At 41.4% G+C, this 19,071-nt stretch overlaps 1 protein-coding gene across 1 annotated transcript in view; it reads left to right on the forward strand.

The window, feature by feature from the left end:
• Positions 1 to 5,495: 5,495 nt before the first annotated feature.
• The window catches only part of KIAA1468 (KIAA1468 ortholog), a 156,420-nt gene continuing 142,844 nt past the window's right edge, over positions 5,496 to 19,071 (forward strand). Inside the window, exon 1 of the mRNA XM_006837577.1 lies at positions 5,496 to 6,009. Within this exon, the coding sequence (XP_006837640.1) occupies positions 5,496 to 6,009 (514 nt within the window). The remainder of the gene's footprint in view (positions 6,010 to 19,071) is intronic.

Genomic DNA, 19,071 nt, shown 5'->3' on the forward strand with positions numbered 1-19,071 from the left:
TCGAGCTGACAGAGAAGGCTTCCCTTAGAGGCAGCACTTGAAATTTGAACTTGTAGCTTCTTAAACTGTGAAAGAATACATTTGTCTGGTAAAGACATCACTTGTGGTATCTAGAGCTAGCACTAGAGAGCTCAGACACAGCCCAAGAGATTTGTAATACTCTCCACTGATGGTAGTGTTGGTGTGCTATTGAGTTGGTTCTGACTCTTGGCAACCCTGGAGAGGGTTTCGGAAGCTGTACATCTTTAAGAGAACAGAAAGCCTCATCTTTCTCCTGTGGAGCAGCTGGTGGACTTGTACTGCTGACCTCTCAGTTAGCAGCCCAACGCATAACCCTCGGCACCACCAGGGTCCCTCAAACATCCTTTACAGAGCTGGAAATATTGCACATGTAATATCTACTTCTACCATTCCTTTCGTGCCATTCACACATTTCTCCAATCCATTGTTAATCTCTCAGAAAAATTCAATTAAAATAAGGATCCCTTTTGTTAAGAAATAACTAACAGGATATATTTTGCTATTTTTGTACTATTTTCCTGTGACCAAGGAGGCTTGGTTTCTCTGTGTGTGTTTTTTTTGTTGTTGTTGTTGTTGTTTTTTCCTTCACATATTTGTTTCAACAGAAAAATATTTACTATTAGAGTATTAGTAGCTAAGGTTATATTTCCAAAATACTTTGATCTCTTCATGGTAACAAGATTTAAAAAAAAAAAAAAGCTTCTAGCAAATACATACCCCAAATTGAACCCTCATTCAAATGACAACCTGAGTTTAATAAGCCTATGCAAACTGAAACGAAAGCCCAGACTGAACTGCTGACGTACCTTGACATGGAAGCCAATAACCTGGCCTGAGGTTATATAAGAATGCCCCATTCTTATTTTTCCACATAGATAAAAGAGATGCTTTACTGCTCCAATGTCATACGCAGCTTACCTGATAGCCACAATTACTGCCACTTTTTAAAAAACTAAGTCCTCATCGGAAGCTGCACAGTAAGAAAGCTAATCTGAAACCTGCAAAAGTGCATTTTTCCGTGTATTTGTGTAGGAACCTTTGTGGTGCAGTGGGTTAAGTGCTGGGCTACTAACCAAAAGGTTAGCAATCTGCACCCACCAGCTGCTGGGAGAACGATGAGGCAGTCAGCTTTTCTGCAGATTGACAGCCTTGAGAAGACAATGGAGCAGTTCTAATCTGTGTTAGAAGAGGGATGCTGCTTGAGAGTCCGATGGAATTGAGTCCAGGCAGTGGACTTGGCATGTTTGTATATATGTATAGAAAATGGCAGCCGTGAGGAATCGCACTCAAATACCATTAATTGTGCAATATTCCCTAAAACATCTGCAATTGTTATCAAGAAATAACATCGAAGATTCACATTGAAATCCCAGGCAGAAGTATACTTAGTTTATATGTGAATGTCTAATAAAGAAAATCACAAATCTGAAGTATTAAACTTTTCAAATAATTGTCTCACAATTAAAACCTTATTTCCATCCTAAATTGATGAGTCAGGAAGGCTGCTAAGCAGAGAAAAAAAAAAAGAATGTTTTTGACATAAGAGAGTAGACTTATGTTCCTTTCGATGGTGACTCCTACAGGGCACTTGAGCAGGTCATCTGACGTCTCAGGCTTCAGCTGACTTACCTCTCTCTCTAGAGAGGGTGAGTGGGAAGAGTATTTTCAAGGGTTCCTCTGTGTTAAATCTTAGGTGTTTATTGAGCAACTATTTGTGTGTTGTCTGGTCACAGTTCTCAGGGGTCACAGAGGCAGGAACCCCCAAAATCCACTCTCCATGTGCAGGGGGCTAATCTGAGGACTTCTAATGACAGTAGGAATGGTGTTGCATTAATCATCGAAAAGGACATATCGAGATCTGTCTTAAAGTACAACATTGTCTGTAACAGGATAATATCCATATGCCCTACAAGGAAGACCTGTTAATACCACTATTATTCAAATTTATGCACCAACAACTAAAACCAGCGATGATGAAGCTGAAGAATTCTATGAATCTCTGAGGAGTCCTAGTGTGGTGCTGTGAGTTAATGTGCTAGACTGCAAAGTTGGTTTGAACTGCAAGGATGGCAGTTCAAGCTCACCAGCCACTCCTTAGAAACCCTATGCAGGGTTGCTATGGATACGAACTGACTCAACGGCACTTAACAACAACAACATGAACCTCTGCAAAGTGAATTTGATCAAACATGCAATCAAGATACATTGATTATCAAAATGCAAAGGTTGGAAACAAAGAGTGAGGATCAGTAGTTGGAAAATATGGCCTTGGTGATAGAAATGACGCTGGTGCTCCCATGATAGAATTTGCAAGACCAGTGACATCTTTACTGCAAATCGCTGTTTTAAAAAACCTAAAAGATGACTATATACATAGACCTCACCAGATGGTATACACAGAAATAAAACTGACTACATCTGTGGAAAGAGACAGTGGAAAAGCTCCATAGCATCAGCCAAAACAAGACCAGGTGAATTGTTTTGACTGATGATCTCAATTACCCATATGAAAGTTCTGGCTGAAGTTGAAGAAAATTAAAACAAGTCCTAAAATAAGTCCATAAAAGCCAAAATATGACCTTCAACATCTTCCACTTGAATTTAGAGGTCATCTGAAGAACAGATTTGATGCATTAGACACTAAAGACCAAAGACCAAAAAAGTTGTGGGATGACATCAGGATCATCATACAGAAAGAAAGCAAAAGGTTATTAAGAAGATAAGAAGGAAAAGACCAAAATGGATGTCAGAAGAGACTCTGAAACTTGCTCTCCAGCATAGAGATGCTACAGCAAATGGAAGAAATAGAGAGGTAAAAGAGCTGGATAGAAAATTTCGTAGGTCAGATCGAGAAGACAAAGTCAAATATTACAACAAAATATACAACGACCTGGAGATAGAAAATCAAAAGGGAAGAACACGCTCAGCATTTCTTAAGCTGAAGGAACTGAAGAAAAAGTTCAAGCCTCAACTTGTAATATTGAAAGATGTTGTTGTTAAGTGCCGTCGAGTCGGTTCCGACCCATAGCGACCCTGTACAGGGTTTCCGAGGGTGTAAATCTTTACGGGAGTAGAAAGCCTCATCTTTCTCCCGCGGAGCAGCTGGTAGTTTCGAACCGCTGACCTTAAGGTTCACAGCCCGATTCGTAACCACTACGCTACCAGATACTATGGGCAAAATACTGAATGATGCCGAAAGCATGAAAAGAAGATGGAAGGAATACACAGAGTTAGTGTACCAACAAGCAATGGTCGATGTTCAACCATTTCATGAGATATTATATAATCAAGAACCAATGACATGGAAAAAAGAAGCACAAGGAATTGATGGAATACAAATTTGAAATCTTTCAACAAACTGATGAAGGACTGGAAACACTCAGTCATCTATAGCAAGAACTTTCAAAGACAGCTACCTGGCCAACTGACTGGAAGAGATCCATATTTTGTAATGGAAGTGTCCATTACAAAGAGAGGTGGCTCAACAGAATGCAGAAATCGTTGCACAATAATCAATAATATCAATAATATCTTATGCAAGTAAAATTTTGCTAAAGATAATACAAAAACGGCTGCAAATATACATTGACAGAGAATTGCCAGAGGTTCAAGTCGGTTTCAGATGGGGACATGGAATGAGAGATGTTATCACAAGCGTCAAATAGATCTTGGCTGAAAGCAGAGAATACCAAAAGATGTTTACTATGCTTTATTGACTACACAAAGGCTTTCAATTGTGTGGATCATGACAAGCGCTGGACAACACTGCAGAGAATGTGTATTCCAGAACACTTAATTGTGTTCATGCAGGAACCTGTAAATAGAACAAGGGAACACTGAATGGTTTAAAATTAGAAAAGGTGTGCACTGGGGTTTTATTCTTTCATCATATGTATTCAATCTATATGCTAGGCACATAATCTGAGAGGCAGGATTGGCAGAGGACTCATCAACAACCTGCTGTATGCAGACGATAAACCTTGCTTGCTGAAAGGGAAAAGGAGTTCAAGTAGTTACTGATGAAGATCAAAAACCACAGCCTTCAGTATGGGTTGCACCTCAATGTAAGGAAAACAATAATACTCACCACTGGACCAATAAACAATATCCATGTAAATGAAAAAAAGATTGAAGTTGTTAAAAGATTTTTATTTTGCTCGGATCAACCATCAACACTCATGGAAGCAACAGTCAAGAAATTAAACGATTAAATAAAATAAAATAAATTAAAGTGTTGAAGAGCAAAGATGTCAGTTTGAGGACTAAGGTGTGCCTGACCCAAGCCATGGTATTTTCAATAACCTCATATGGATGCGAAAGCTGGACAGTGAATAAGGAAGATCAGAGAAGAATTGGTGCTTTTGAGTTATGGTGTTGGAGGAGAATGTTGAAAGTACCATGGACTGTGTCCTAAGAACAACTAGATCTGTGTTGGAAGAAGCGCAGCCCGATTGGGACGTATTTTCAGGAAGAACGGTCGGAATGAAAAATGAAATTCCCCAACTAAATGGATTGGCACAGTGGTGGCAGCAATGGGCTCAGGTGTAGCAATGATTATGAGGTTGGCCCAGTACTCGGCGGCAGTGTTTTGATTGTGAGGTTGGCCCAGGACCGGGCAGTGTTTTGTTCTGTTGTGCTTAGGATCGATATGAGTCGGTGCCGACGCGATGGCACCTAACAACACCACCACCAAAGGACAGCAGGTACATGGCGGAGGGGAGGAAAGGAAGCCAAGTTCTGACTCCTGACCCGGACAATTCTACCTGGACAGAGGACCGTCACCGACCAGGAGCAAACACCGAGAAAACTGAAGGGTCCGCGGCGCTAGGTCACACCGCAGCGTACCAGCCCCTGGACTTGAGCTCATTTGGGTTACAGCTGTCGCGGGAAAGAGGCCTCCTCGGCACGGAAGACCACGAAAGCTCTACGACACCCTTTTTTACCTCTCGAAACACCAAACACCAGAATCTCCCTTGAAACAACAGAAAACTGCGCCTCCACCGCGGAACACCCCCAACTTCTACCGGCTGTCTCTGTTCTCGCGATATATTTAGAGACCCACCTCCTTAACTCCCTCCTCCTGCGTCCATCTACCAATCAGTGATAAGTTGGGTCCCGGTTTTGCTTTTGATCCCGGAGCGCGGCCTTGAATCCTAGTTCTCTGGCGTAGAGAATGGGCGGAGCTCCAGCGGGGGTGGGGCGGTGAGAGGGGCAGGACATGCACAAAATCTCGCGGGACTGGAGACCAGGAAGACGCCTACAGAGCCGGGCTGCTTGTGCAGCCGCGGCAGAGGTAGCGGGCGCTGCAGCTTCAGGACCATCTGCCTTTCAGGTTCGCTTGGTCTCCCAGTGGGGGAGGCGCGACGGAGTCGGCCTGGGCTGTGAGGCGTGCGGTGCCTGGTGAGGGTTAAGAGAAATTCAGACCACGACCTGTCAGCGGGTCAGGGAGGCGCCCACCCTCCTGACAGTATAAGATGGCGGCGATGGCGCCTGGAGGTGGCGGCGGCGGCGGCGGCGTGAATCCATTCCTTAGCGATACCGACGAGGATGACGACGAGGTAGCGGCGACCCAGGAGCGGCGCTCAGGACTTCGGCTGGGCTCCGGGGGTGGCCTGGATCCTGGCTCGGTGGGCTCGCTGTCGCCGCAGGACCCCGTGGCTTTGGGGAACAGCGCACGGCCCGGGCTCCCTGGGGAGGTGGCGGCGGCGGCGCTGGGGGGCCTTGGGGATACCCCGGCCCGACTGTCCATCGATGCGATCGCAGCTCAGCTGCTGCGCGATCAGTACTTGTTGACGGCCCTGGAGCTGCACACGGAGCTGCTGGAGAGCGGCCGCGAGCTGCCTCGGCTGCGAGACTACTTCTCCAACCCCGGCAACTTCGAGCGGCAGAGCGGGACCCCGCCGGGGGTGGGCGCGCCCGCCTTCCCGGGAGCGGCGGGCGGCGCCGGAGGTCGGGAGCCGAGCACCGCGTCGGGCGGGGGACAGCTCAGTAAGTGGGTGCTGCCCGGCCCCCGCCGGCGGGGGGTTGGGAAGTGTATTGGGGGGGCTCGAGTTGGGGATGATTAGGGAGTCGAAGGAGTGCTGTGCTGTGGACGCTGACGGATTTGGCAGTCGTGGACTCCTTGATTGGGTGCTCTGTTGATGTGGGGTCTTTACAGCCCCCCAGGTTTCTAGATCACTGGCGATTACGGTGCTCACCACAAGGCGCCCTGGTAAAGTGGCTAGTCGCTTTAAGCATATTTCCTTTTTTTGCAATCTCCCGAACCATGGTACCTGGAAATAGTGATTCTGGGAATACATGGTTTCAGTAATTCTTTGACTCGCAGGAAGTGATTTATCTGGCTATACTGCAGGCTCCTTGTTGGCAGGTGCCTTGTTCTTGGATCTTCCTGTTCCCCCTGAGTCCCTTCAGCGAATCCTGCATGGAGGAAGGGTTTCCGCGCTCTAGCTGCAAAGTCAGATGCCCCCCTTAAAATCCTTTGTCTTTGGATGACTTTTTCACTCAGACGTTGGCTTTTCTTCTTGGTATGGTTTGTTTTCTTAGTGCAAGTCAATTTCATTCTATTTCCATACGTTCATTTCAAGGTTTTCCAGAATTACAGGAAACCCAAGTAGCAGGGCAAGCACTTTTTCCTGCTGTTGATCTCTGGGGCCCACCACCTAGCAGCCTTTTGTTTCTCTGCTACAATTAGGGAATTTACTTTTTAACCTTGTTACCATTTTAGCCATCTAGAGTAATTTTTTACTTTTTTATTTCTTCATCATACATTTGTCAACATTTCTAAGGCCTGAAAACATACTTTTTTACCATTCCCAGTATCACTGTTGTTTGGGAGGTGTCTTGTTGTTGTTGTTATTAGGTGACATGGAGTTGATACTGACTCATAGTGACCTTATGCACAGCAGAACAAAAACACTGCCTGGTCCTGGGCCAACCTCACTATAGTTGCCACATTTGGCCAGTCGGTCTCGCTGGGGGTCTTCCTCTTTTTCTCTGACCCTCCTCCTTACCAAGCATGTTATCCTTCTACAGCGATTGGTCCCTCCTGACAATATGTCAGACAGAAGTATGAGAGATGAATTTTCGCCATCCTGGCCTCCAAGGAGCACTCTGGCTGCACGTCTTCCAGTACAGATGTTTGTGTTTTTGGCAGCCCATGGCACTTTGAATATTCCCCTCCAACACCATAACTCAAAAGCATCAATTCTTCAACAGTTTTCCTTATTTACTGTCCAACTTTCACATGCCTATGAGGTTATTGAAAATACCATAGCGCATCTTAATCCTCAAGCTGACATCTATGCTTTTTTCCCAAATTGCTGATGTGAGGTGACTTATTGTATTTTATGACTCCAACTAGACTTTACTAATAAATGTTGAATGTAGTCTAAATGATTTCTAGCTCTCTTTTTCTATGTACTTTTGAATATTGCCTGAGACTTATATTGGCAAACTTATGGTTGTTAGGTACCTTCAAGTCGTTTCTAACTCACTGCAACCTACATAAAACAGAATGAAACACTGCCTGGTCCTGTGCCATCTTCACAATTGTTGTTGTTCAGCCCACTGTTGCAATCACTATGTCTCTACATCTTGTTGGGAATCTTTTTTGCTGACCCTCTACTTTACCAAGCATGATATCTTTTGCCAGGGGTGCATCCTCCTGATAACATGTCCAAAGTATGTGAGATGAATGCTATCCTCACTTCTAAAGAGCATTCTGGCTGTACTTCTTCCAAAACACATTTATTTGTTTTAATGGTACTTTCAATATTCTTTGCCAACACCATAATTCATATGCATTGATTCTTCTACTCCTTATTTATTGTCCAGCTTTGTTATTGTCCAGCTTTGACATGCTTGTGAGGCGACTGAAAATACCATGGCTTGGGTCAGGCACACCCTAGTCCTCAAATGGATATCTTAGCTCTTTAACACTTTAAAAAGATTTTTTTTTTTTGCAGCAGATTTGCCTAATGTTGTCATTTGTTTTCTTGACTGCTGCTTCCATGGGCACTGATTGTGGATCCAAGTAAAATGAAATCTTTGACAACATCCATTTATCATGATGTTGTTTAGTGGTTTGGTTGTGAGGATTTTTTTTTTTAACATTAAATTGTAATTGTTGCTTTTTCTCTATACTTTTGATTAGTACCAAAGACTTATATTGCCAAATGAGGATGTAGTCAAAGAGCAGAGTGTGTGTATATTCTATATAGGTAAATTCGAAGCACATTCCCTCTTAGCTATCCATTTTTTTTCCCCCTGTAACTTCTTTTTTTTACTATGTTGGATATCCCTTCTAGAAGAGATTTCCTCATTGTCATCCTTTCAGACCATAAAATATGACAAGCAGTAGTATAACACAATTATTGTATAGTGTTTTTTAAGATGACTAAATTACTTAATAATGATTCTCATTTGACAAGCTCTTACTAATTTATCGTGACCCAGTTCAAGTGTCGCCTTCATAAAGGCCCCCTGCCTGGCTACTTCTTTAGTGTATGGCTTTCAGGCCTCAGTCTTGGCCGGAGCTCTTTTATATTTTGTTTGTTGACAATATCATTATTTTCTGTCATGTAGTTATTTGAGGGACTTCCTTAAATTCTCAGCTTTGTACAGCCCCCTAGCCTATTGTTGGACACAATTAAATTGCATTTGCTGTATTTTGTACTATTGAATGATTTTGAGTCATCTCTGACTTATAGCGATCCTGTACAGGGTTTCTGAGGAGCAGTTGGTGAATTTGAACCACTGACCTTGCATAATTAAAAGGGTTATACCTTCTTAACTTGAATTAATTTAAAGATTACTTATCTCTTAATCCTATCTTATAACTTAATGTCACTGTTGGTAGGGAAATTTTCTTAAGCTACAGTTAAGTTCTCAGGTGCGCCTGTGCTTTCCTATTGTTTTCCTTTAATTGGGTCTTTTCTGTACTGGATTTTACACATATAAATGCACAGTTCAAGAGAAGTTACATATTTTTTAGGCTAATACAAGCAAATTAAGTTAAATGCACAAAGTTATAAAATATAGATGCATAATTGGAGGAAAAATAAGAATTATCCATAGTTCCACTTCTTGTTGTTAAGTGGGTAGAGTTTTCAAGGAGTAACTGGTGGGTTTGAACTATTATTGACTTTGTGGTTCAAACTGACCATGAGGTCAGTGCCTATTCTCCAGTGCCACACCAGAACTTGATAGTTCCACTACCCACTATTAATGGTCTCTGCCTTTTCTGTTTACTATGCAGATATCTTAAGAAACAAAAATTGTATTAAACTCTCGAACATAATAACTGTATAGCTAATCTGTCAACATTTCCCCATGACATTAAATATCTTACAACATAATTTTTAGTTAGATAATGGTATTGCACTATCTAAACATTCATAATTTTTTCAAAAGGCTAATTAATAGTTTTTGATATTTAAGTTTTCCAGTTTTTTCCTATTATAGACAAATTGATGGTGAAGTTTATGTTTAGGCCCATCCATAATTATTTCCTTAGGATAAATTATTAGAAGTGGAAATGTTGATTCAAAGGATATTTTTAAAAAAATGAAAATCATTTGATAAGTTTAGGTAGGTTGCCTTCCAGAAAGTCTACTTCACTGATTTTCATATCTTTCATCATTTTATCATATGGTAATTTGAAAGCCATTCTCACTTGATTGCTTTGAAATGAACTTGTTTGGTGTTTCCTTGGTTTTAACTTAATGACTGTTCTGAACTTCCCTCTCCTTCCTTTCCCTCTCCTTCCTTCCGTCTCTCCTGTTTGCCTTGAATTGCAGTTATGGCTCTCTGAGCTCCTCTGTCAATCTCCTCTTTGCACTTTACATAGCACAACATCCAGTGACTGGGAATAGCAGTGTCAAAAATCTAGTGCTTACAGAACCAAACTCCCCAAGTTTTTCATTTTCTGTGTTTCATCAATTCTAAAACACCTGACACATATTGATCCATTTTATAGCCTCTCTAAATTGGGAAGTGAGTTACAACCCATGATGTAGCATTGTTTATTTAGTAGCATTGTTTTTCTTTGTGGTACATAAAATACTAGTGCAAGTTACAACCCCTCTGTCTGTCCACCACAGTGTGCTCTGTGTGCTGAAGGCTTAATTAATCGTGTTCTGTTTTCAAGTCTAATTGGCCTCACTTAGATCACTGATAAAGGAGCTCTGGTAGCGTAGTGGTTACGAATCGGGCTGCGAACCGCAAGATCAGCAGTTCGAAACTACCAGCTGCTCTGCAGGAGAAAGATGAGGCGTTCTGCTCCTGTAAAGATTAACAGCCTCGGAAACCCTGTGCAGGGTCACTATGAGTCAGAACCGATTCCACGGCATATAACAACAACAACAGATCACTGATAAGGAGACTCTGTGATAGCGTAGTGGTTATGAATCGGGCTGCGAATCTCAAGGTCAGCAGTTCGAAATTACCAGCTGTTCTGCAGGAGACAGATGAGGCTTTCTGCTCCTGTAAAGATTTACAGCCTCGGAAACCTTGTACAGGGTCGCTAGGAGTCGGAACTGACTCCACGGCACACAGCCACCACCACTTCATTCTATAAAGCATTCACTGGCTGTCTACACACTTCTTTGCCTTATACTACATGATGATGTGACCTTGAGACTTCATCTGACCCCAAAGCAAGTGAGCCAGACATGGCTAAAATACTAGAAAGTTATCTTATGCTAGGCTGTGGTACTATAGGATAAGCACTGAACTGCTGACTTCAAGGTCAGTGGTTCAGACCCACCAGTCTGTCCTTGGATACCCTATATGGGGTTGCAATGGGTTGAAGCCAACTCCACGGCACTTAACAGCAGTGTGTAATGATAACATGTCTGTTGTGATTAAATTATGAATGATGGCAGTTGGAATCCCAGAATTTTCTTATTTTAAACACTGTATTATATTTTGTTGTTGTTAAGTGCTGTCGAGTCAATTCTGACTCATAATGGCCCTGTATAGGGTCTACAAGGAGTATTTGGTGGGTTTGAACTGCCTGCCTTGTGACTTGCAGTCCAGTGCTGGTCCAACAGCACCACACCAGAAGTCCATGTTATAATACTAAAAACTGTTATTTATAATGTATCTTTCTGCCCCTCAAACAATTGTATTTTTATAGGAAAAGAGGGAAATATGGTGGTAACAGTGATTAAGTGGGCTTCTACACCTCCTATTTGAATTCTAATACCTTACTCCGCAGGTGGTGTTCTCACCATTGTACAGGTGGCAGCAGTAAGATGCAGAGTTTATATATAACTTGTGCAAGGTCATAAACAATGTGAAGTGCTAGTGCCAGGATCCAAAGTCAGAGTTGTCTGACTCCAAACCTCTTGACTTTTCACAATGTTCATTGCTTCTTTAAAATTTCCTAATATTGTATTTGCAGTGCAGATTGATTGTTACTGGATCGTCTGTTTAGGGGTACTTGACATTCAGCTCCAATAAGAAATGTTTCTTTTATGAGTCTGGGATGCACTACTGTACTTGATCTGAAAAGGTGATTCATTCTGGTTGAACAGTAGCCATTATTATTTGAAAATCTACCTTAATAGCAAAGCAGTTAGCATTTGTAAATAATATTTGACAGGCACTATACTTTGTCCTACCATCTTTGAGGTGAAACTGACAGACAGTAAAATACACCTAAGTGTGCAGTTTGATAAGCTTTGACAAACATAGTCAACCATTTATCCACACTTAAAATATAGAACATTTTCATCATCTGCAGAATTCCTTCTTTGCACTCAATGACCCCAATCCCATCCCTAGAAAACCATGATCATAAAGTATAGAGTCAGATTTCTCAATGTGGACACTGCTGACATCTTGAGCCTGAGAATTCTTTGTTGTGGGGATTGTCCTATGCATTATGGGACACTGAGCAGCATCCCAGTCCTTTATCTGCTAAATGCCACTAACACCCTTCTCCCCCAGTAGTGACAACCAAAATGTCTTCTCACTTGCTACTTACCCTTGGCAAAATAAATTGTTTCATTGATTATAAGTCATGTGTTTTATTTTTTTCACCCCTATATAACATTGTCATGACATTTTAAGAACATAATTATTATAACATTGGCAATTTGCATTATTAAATACAGAATTTCCCCTGGTTCAAAACCAATAGTATATGTAAGTTTTGATTGTTCTGAACTTTCATATAAATGGAATCATGAAGTGTATATGTATGCATATACATATATATACTTTGTATCGTACTACTTTTACTCAGTTTAATGTTTTGTGAAATTTGTCCATGTTTTTGTGTGTCTTAGTGCATTTTTTTTTCATACTGAGTACTCACCAAACATACTTTGTTTCATCCATTATTCACCTATTATAGCGAATTTGTGTTACTATTAGTTCTGGACTATCCTGAATAAACTTGCTATGATCACACTTTTCAGATTTTTGTATGGACATATATTTTTATTTTTTTGGAGAATTCGTAGGGATGGAATTGTTGGATCATATACTTAGGACATGTTTTAAGTTTAAAAGAAACTGCCAAACTATTTTTTTCAAAGTGATTTTATCATTTAAAATCCCATCAGCAATTCCTGACACTGGCCCTTAGACACAGCCTTCAAGCCTAGAACAGAACTTATATGCCTGTGGGTCAACTTTCTGTAAAACAATACTATAATGTAAATAATAGCAAACAACTATCTGAGCTTCAGAGGACAGCATTTGCCCAAGGCAGGAAGGGATAGGAAAGAAGGATTGGAAAAGGGAAGCAAGGAGGAGGTGAGGAGAGTACTGTTGTTACATTATGGGGATTGATTGCTATGAATGTCAAGAACCAAAATGTATATGAATTGTTGAATTGAAAATCAATTTACTGTAAACTTTCACTCACATTACAATAAAAGTTAAATAAAAGTTCTGTCAGTGAAGTATGACTGTTCTAATTGCCTCACATTCCCCAAATACTTGATCCTTTTAGTTGTTTAAATTTAAGTCACTCTAGTGAAAGTGTTTTACTGTGTTGTTGTGCAAGCTATTGACAACACTATGAATAACGAGTATTCCAGAACACTTGAATATACTCCTGAGGAACCTGTACATAGCCCAGGAGGCAGTCATTCGAACAGAGTATCGGGATACGGAATGGTTTAAAAATTAGGAAAGTGTGTACCAGTGCTGTGTTCTTTCACTGTACTTATTAAACATGTATACAGAACAAATAATCTGAGAAGCTGGATTATATGAAGAGCAGTTTGGCATCAGGATTGGAGGAACACTGATTAACAAAGTTATATAAATACCATTATGATAAATGGAGAAAAGATAGAAGTTGTCAAACTTCATTTTGCTTGGATCCTCAATCAGCACTCATGGAAACAGCAGTCAAGAAATCAAACAATGGGGAGACTTCCGATAAGATGGCAGACCAGGTAGACACACTACATGGACCTTCTACAACAAATATGAGAGAGAAAAGAAAACAGACACAGATGAAAATTCTGGCACCCTGAACTTCAGAAGAAAGGTTAGAGAGGTGGATGGAGTACTTGCTGGGAGGAGAGGCCAAGCAGGGACAGCAGGAAAGGGACACGGACTGGTAACTGGCTGGCCAGATGCAACTCAACCATCTTGTGAGCAGCTTTGGCAGAGGAGGGAGGCCTGGCATTTGCAAGCACAACCAGAAAAGCATGTTTCTCCTTTCCCCTCATGCACCCCTGGTGACCAGTAGTGTGGCCAGCTCCCACCCTCATCCGCTCGCAGCCCAGATTCTGTTCTCAGAGAGTGTGAAGCCATGTAGTTGGGAGCCACGTCAGTGTGAGGTGGGGGCTGCTTATGCCACTTTGGTGTACAGTTTTGGTACCTGCAGAGCCACCGGGCCAGCATTTAACCAGCTACGCTGCCCCAGCTTACCCTGTGGTCCTAAAAGACACTGGCACCAGCTTCATCAAGGGGCCCCAAGATCCTCTCCCAGATTGAGTGCCCTGAACATAGATAACACAGAGGACAATAGGAACTCCAACTAGGGCCAGAAACTTTGCTGTCACATCTCTTTGCTCCTTAAATTGCAGAAGTCCCCCCCAAATTTCTCCCCTCCAGGTCCAACAATTGTACTGTTTGTTTTTACAAACACGATAACCTCACAATGTCCTGGACAATTTAGCTCACATGAAGAGACAAGAGAAAGATGGCTCAAACAAATGAACAAGATACAGAGCCCAAAGGTGTTTCTGAGGAAGAAAAGGTAATAGAACTAACTGAAAAAGAATGATAATTAGGTAACTTCAAAGGAAAACAAGGAGAACAGAAAACTTTAGAAGAACTCAGGAAAACACTACAAGATCAAACAGGCAAAATAAATGCAATTTTAAAAACAATATAAAACCAGCAAGTAGAAATCCACAAGTTTAATACTAAAATCTCAGAAATGGCCAACACATTGAAAAGGCAAAGGAGTAGGTTTGAATCAATGGAAGCCTGAATTAGCTTGAAGATAATCTCTCAATACTAGTATGCTGGAAGAACAATCAGAGAAAGAAATGAAAAATCTGAAGAAAGCCTAAGAAGTATGTGGGACACTATGAAGAGGAAAAATTTACAGGTGATTGGAATTCCAGAATAGGAAGAGTGACTCGCATTAAAAATTGTTTGAGAGTTGTTGGAAGAAAACTTCCCAAATGTCATGAAAGACTAGAAAATAAGCATACAGGAAGCTAACAAACCCCAAATAGGATAGATCCACAAAGAAAATCACCAAGGCATAATCAGACTCTCTAAAATCAAAGACAAGGAAAGACTCCTGAGAGGAGCTTGGGAAAACCAGAAAGTTCCCTACAAAAGAGAACCAAGAAGACGTTCTGATTTCTCAGCAGAAACCAGGCAGGCAAGAAGGCAATGGAATGACAGACATATACAAAACTCTGAAAGAAAAAGACTACCAACCCAAAATCATATACTCAGCAAAGCTGTCCATCAAATGTTACAGTGAAATTAGGACATTTCTTGATGAACAGAAATTAAAGGAATTTATAATAACCAGACCAACTTAACAACAATTACTTAAAAAAAAAAAAAAAGGGAGGAAGTATTCCTTAAAGTTGGGTCATATATTTATTTGTAAGACAGTTTGTGTACATAAATGCTTTGTAAATGCCTATAAATGTAGTAATCAAGTCAATATCTAATTGCTAAAATACTTGTTAAACTGTGTAATATCATGTTCTGAAGATTTTGATTTAGCTGATCATATATTTTATTTTAGGGATTCTATAAATGAATCTTTCTGTAGAATTTGATTAGTACCCATTCTTAGAGATCTTCTATATTCAAAACAAAATTGGGTTGTGATTTTATAATAAAAGACCTACCCTGGTGTGGCGCTGTGGGTTCACGCGCTGGACTGCAAAGTGGGTTTGCACTGCATCGTCAATGGCCAAGCTCAGCGGCTGCTTGGAAACCCTACACAGGCTTGCTATGAGTTGGAACTGACTCAACAGCACTCAACAACAACTAACAAACACCCAAGGAGCTCTGGTAGCATAGTGGTTATAAATTGGGCTGCGAACCTTAAGGCCAGCAGTTCGAAACTACCAGCCACTCCACGGGAGAAAGATGAGGCATTCTGCTCCCGTAAAGATTTACAGCCTCGGAAATCCTGTACAGGGTCGCTATGGGTTGGAACCGACTCAGTGGCACTTAACAACAACAACCATTGAGCAATTCTCACTCAGGACAGAGTAGAACTGCTCCGTAGGATTTTCAAGGCTGTAAATCTTAATAGGAGCAGACTGCTTCATCTTTCTCCCAAGGAATGGCCAGTTAATTTAAGCCATTGCTTTAAGCCCGTTGCTCCAGGAGTACTGGTGTGGCACCTTAGGTTAAGCACTCGATGGTTTGAACCACAAGGTCGATGGTTCAAACTCACCAGCTGCTCCTTGGAAACACTATACAGGCTTGCTCTGAGTCGGAACCAACTGGATGACATGTAACAACAATAAACCAGTGCTTCTTGGTTGAATATGTTCAGTGTAGTCACGTTGGTTTCTACTTAGGGACCCTGTGCACAACGGAAGGAAAAACTGGTCCTGTATCTTCCCCACAATTGTTATGTTTAAGGCCAGTGTTGAAGCCGCTGTGTCAGCCCATCTCCTGGAGGGCCTTCCACTGTTGTTTGTTTTTTACTGACCCTCCACTTTACCAAGCATGATGTCTTCCTCCAGGAATATCTGACAATCTCTGGTAGCATAAACAAAGTACATGTGACAAAGTACCACCATCCTGGCTTCTAAGGAGCATTCTGGCTGTACTTCTTCCAAAATAGATTTGTTTGTTTTTCTAGCAGTTCATGGTAGTTTTAATATTCAAATGAGTACATTCTTCTAAGGTCCTTCTTATTCATTGATCAGCATTCACAAGATTGAGAATACCCTGGTTTGGGTCAGGCACACCTTAGTTCTCAAGATAACGTCTTTGCTTTTTAACATTTTAAAGCATCTAGTGTAGTTGACTAGCCCAATGCAATACATCATTTGATTTCTTCACTGCTGCTTCCCTGAGTGTTGGTTGGGGGGCCAAGTAAAAGGAAATCCTTTTCTATTTGTCATGATATCTATCTAGTTTTGAGGATTTTTATCCTTGATCTTATCCAGTAAGTACTTCAAGCCCTCTTTTCCACTTTACTTTTAGCAAGGAAGGTTGTGTCATCTGTATGTCACAGGTTGTTAACAAGCCTTCCTGCAATCCTAATGACACATTCTTCATGTAACCCATCTTCTCAGATTATTTGCTCAGACTGACAAGTATGGTGAAAGGATATAACACTGACACATACCTTTCCTGTTTTTAAATCATTCATTATCCCCTTGTTCTGTTCGAATGACTGCCTCGTTGTCTGTGTACAATTTCCTCATGAGCACAATTAATTCTCCTGGAATACCTACCTGTAATGGTTTTATCCATCAGTTTGTTATGATCCACACAGTCAAATGCCTTTGCATAGTTAATAAAGCACAAGTAAACACCTTTCTAATATTCTCTGCTTTCAGCCAAGATCTATCTGATGCAAACATTAATACGCCTTGTTCTGTGCTTCTGAATCTGGTTAGAATTTCTGTCAGCTCCTGATCAATGTACTGCTGCAAGCACTTTTAAAATTATCTTCAACAAATTTTACTTGCATGTGATATTCATTTTATTGTTTAATAATTTCCATATTCTTCAGGGTTACCTCTCACTGGAATGGGTAGGTGCTGCCTCTTTAATTGCTGACTGCAAAACAAATGCTGAATGCTACTTTCACTTTTTGCCGTTTTTCATAAAAACAAAAATCCTCTTCTGTCTTCAGTTAGTGAAAACAGGTACTAATACAGGTCTTTCATAAGATTTAGTAGCATAAGCACACTTTGTGCTATAGAGGTGCTTTGCTGTGGAGTTACTTCTGCCTCCTAACTGCCCTGTAGCATAGATTAGAACTGCTCTGTGGGGTTTTCAAGAATTCAGTCTTGATGGGAGCTGTTTTTGTTGTGAAGTGCCATCAAGTCGGTCCTAACCAATATTGACCCTGTACAGGGTTTCTGATGAGTGACTGGTGAGCTTGAACCACTGACCTTATGGTTCAAAGTGACACTGAACTTGAGGGTTAATGTGCCAGAATGCAGACAACCTCATTTCCAATAGAAAATCTCCTAACTGAATAGAATTACATTTAATACATTCTTCCAAAGATGTCTCAGTGTTGGATAAGTTGTAGGATCATTGCAATGTTCTTACCAGGTTTCCTTCATGAACTCACTATGTATATTACATGTACACATATATATATTACTTATTTATTCCCCTCTCATGTTTTTGCCAGTTGAGCCAAACAACTTCCATTTAGTAGTCATTTTGCTTTGTGATTAGATTGCCATATCAAAATTATGTCTGTGCCATTAACCCCAAGCTGATTATAGTCATGTAGCTGGAAGACTGCTGGTTCCACCTTAGGGTTATCATCATAATTGAGCTCTAGTTCTTTAGGATGAGCCCAGTCAAGTTGGATGACTTGTACCTTTCAGTGATGGCTTTCATTTTTCTGGGTTTCCCCTGCCTTCACAGCCACTCAGGAGGCATGTGTACCTGCAGTTATTTTCTGCCTTTTATGGTCTATCTACTGGTGTGGTGCTGTTGGATAAGCACTGGACTGCTAGCCGCAAAGCCAGCAGTTTGACACCCATCAGCCGCATCTTGGAAACCATATACAGGGTCACTATAATTTGAAACTGACTTGACACTAACAACAAAATGTAACGAGAGTGCATGGTGGCACTGTAGGATAAACACTGGACTGCTAACCAGTGATTCAAACCCACCAGTCGCCCCTCAGAAACCGTATATAGAGTTGCTGTGAGTTGGAACTGACTCGACAGCTCTTCTTAACAACAGTATATATATTACAAGGAATTCCTGGTGTGGCACTGTAGGATAAGCACTAAACTGCTATCTGCAAGGTTGGTGATTCAAACCCACCAACTGCTCTTTGGAAACCCTATATAGCTTTGCTGTAATTCAGAACTGACTTGAAGGCATATATTACGAAAGCGTTGATGGTCAGTGCTTAAATACTTGCCTGCTAACTTAAGTCAGTGCTTTCACTCCACCAGGAGAAAAGACCTGAGATTTGCTCCCATAAAGGTTGTTGTTGTTAGGGGCTATCAAGTCCGTACCGACCCATAGCGACCTTATGCACAGCAGAAGAAAACACTGCCCCATCCTGGGCCAACCTCACTATTGTTGCCACACTTGAATCCATCGATGCTGCCAATCCATCTCGTTGGGGGGGGTCTTTCTATTTTTCTCTGTCCTTCCACCTTACCAAACATGATATCCATCTCCAGTGACTGGTCCCTCCTGACAATATGTCTGAAGTATGAGAGACGAAGTTTGGCCGTCTTGGCCCCCAAGGAGCACTCTGGCTGCACTTATTCTAAAATGCATCTATTGGTTCTTTTGGCAGCCATGGCACTTTCAATATTCTCCTACAACACCTTAACTCAAAAGCATCAATTCTTCTACGGTCTTTCTTTTTCA

The sequence above is a fragment of the Chrysochloris asiatica genome, unplaced genomic scaffold, assembly GCF_000296735.1.
Source record: "Chrysochloris asiatica unplaced genomic scaffold, ChrAsi1.0 scaffold00021, whole genome shotgun sequence".
NCBI classification, from domain to species: domain Eukaryota; kingdom Metazoa; phylum Chordata; class Mammalia; order Afrosoricida; family Chrysochloridae; genus Chrysochloris; species Chrysochloris asiatica.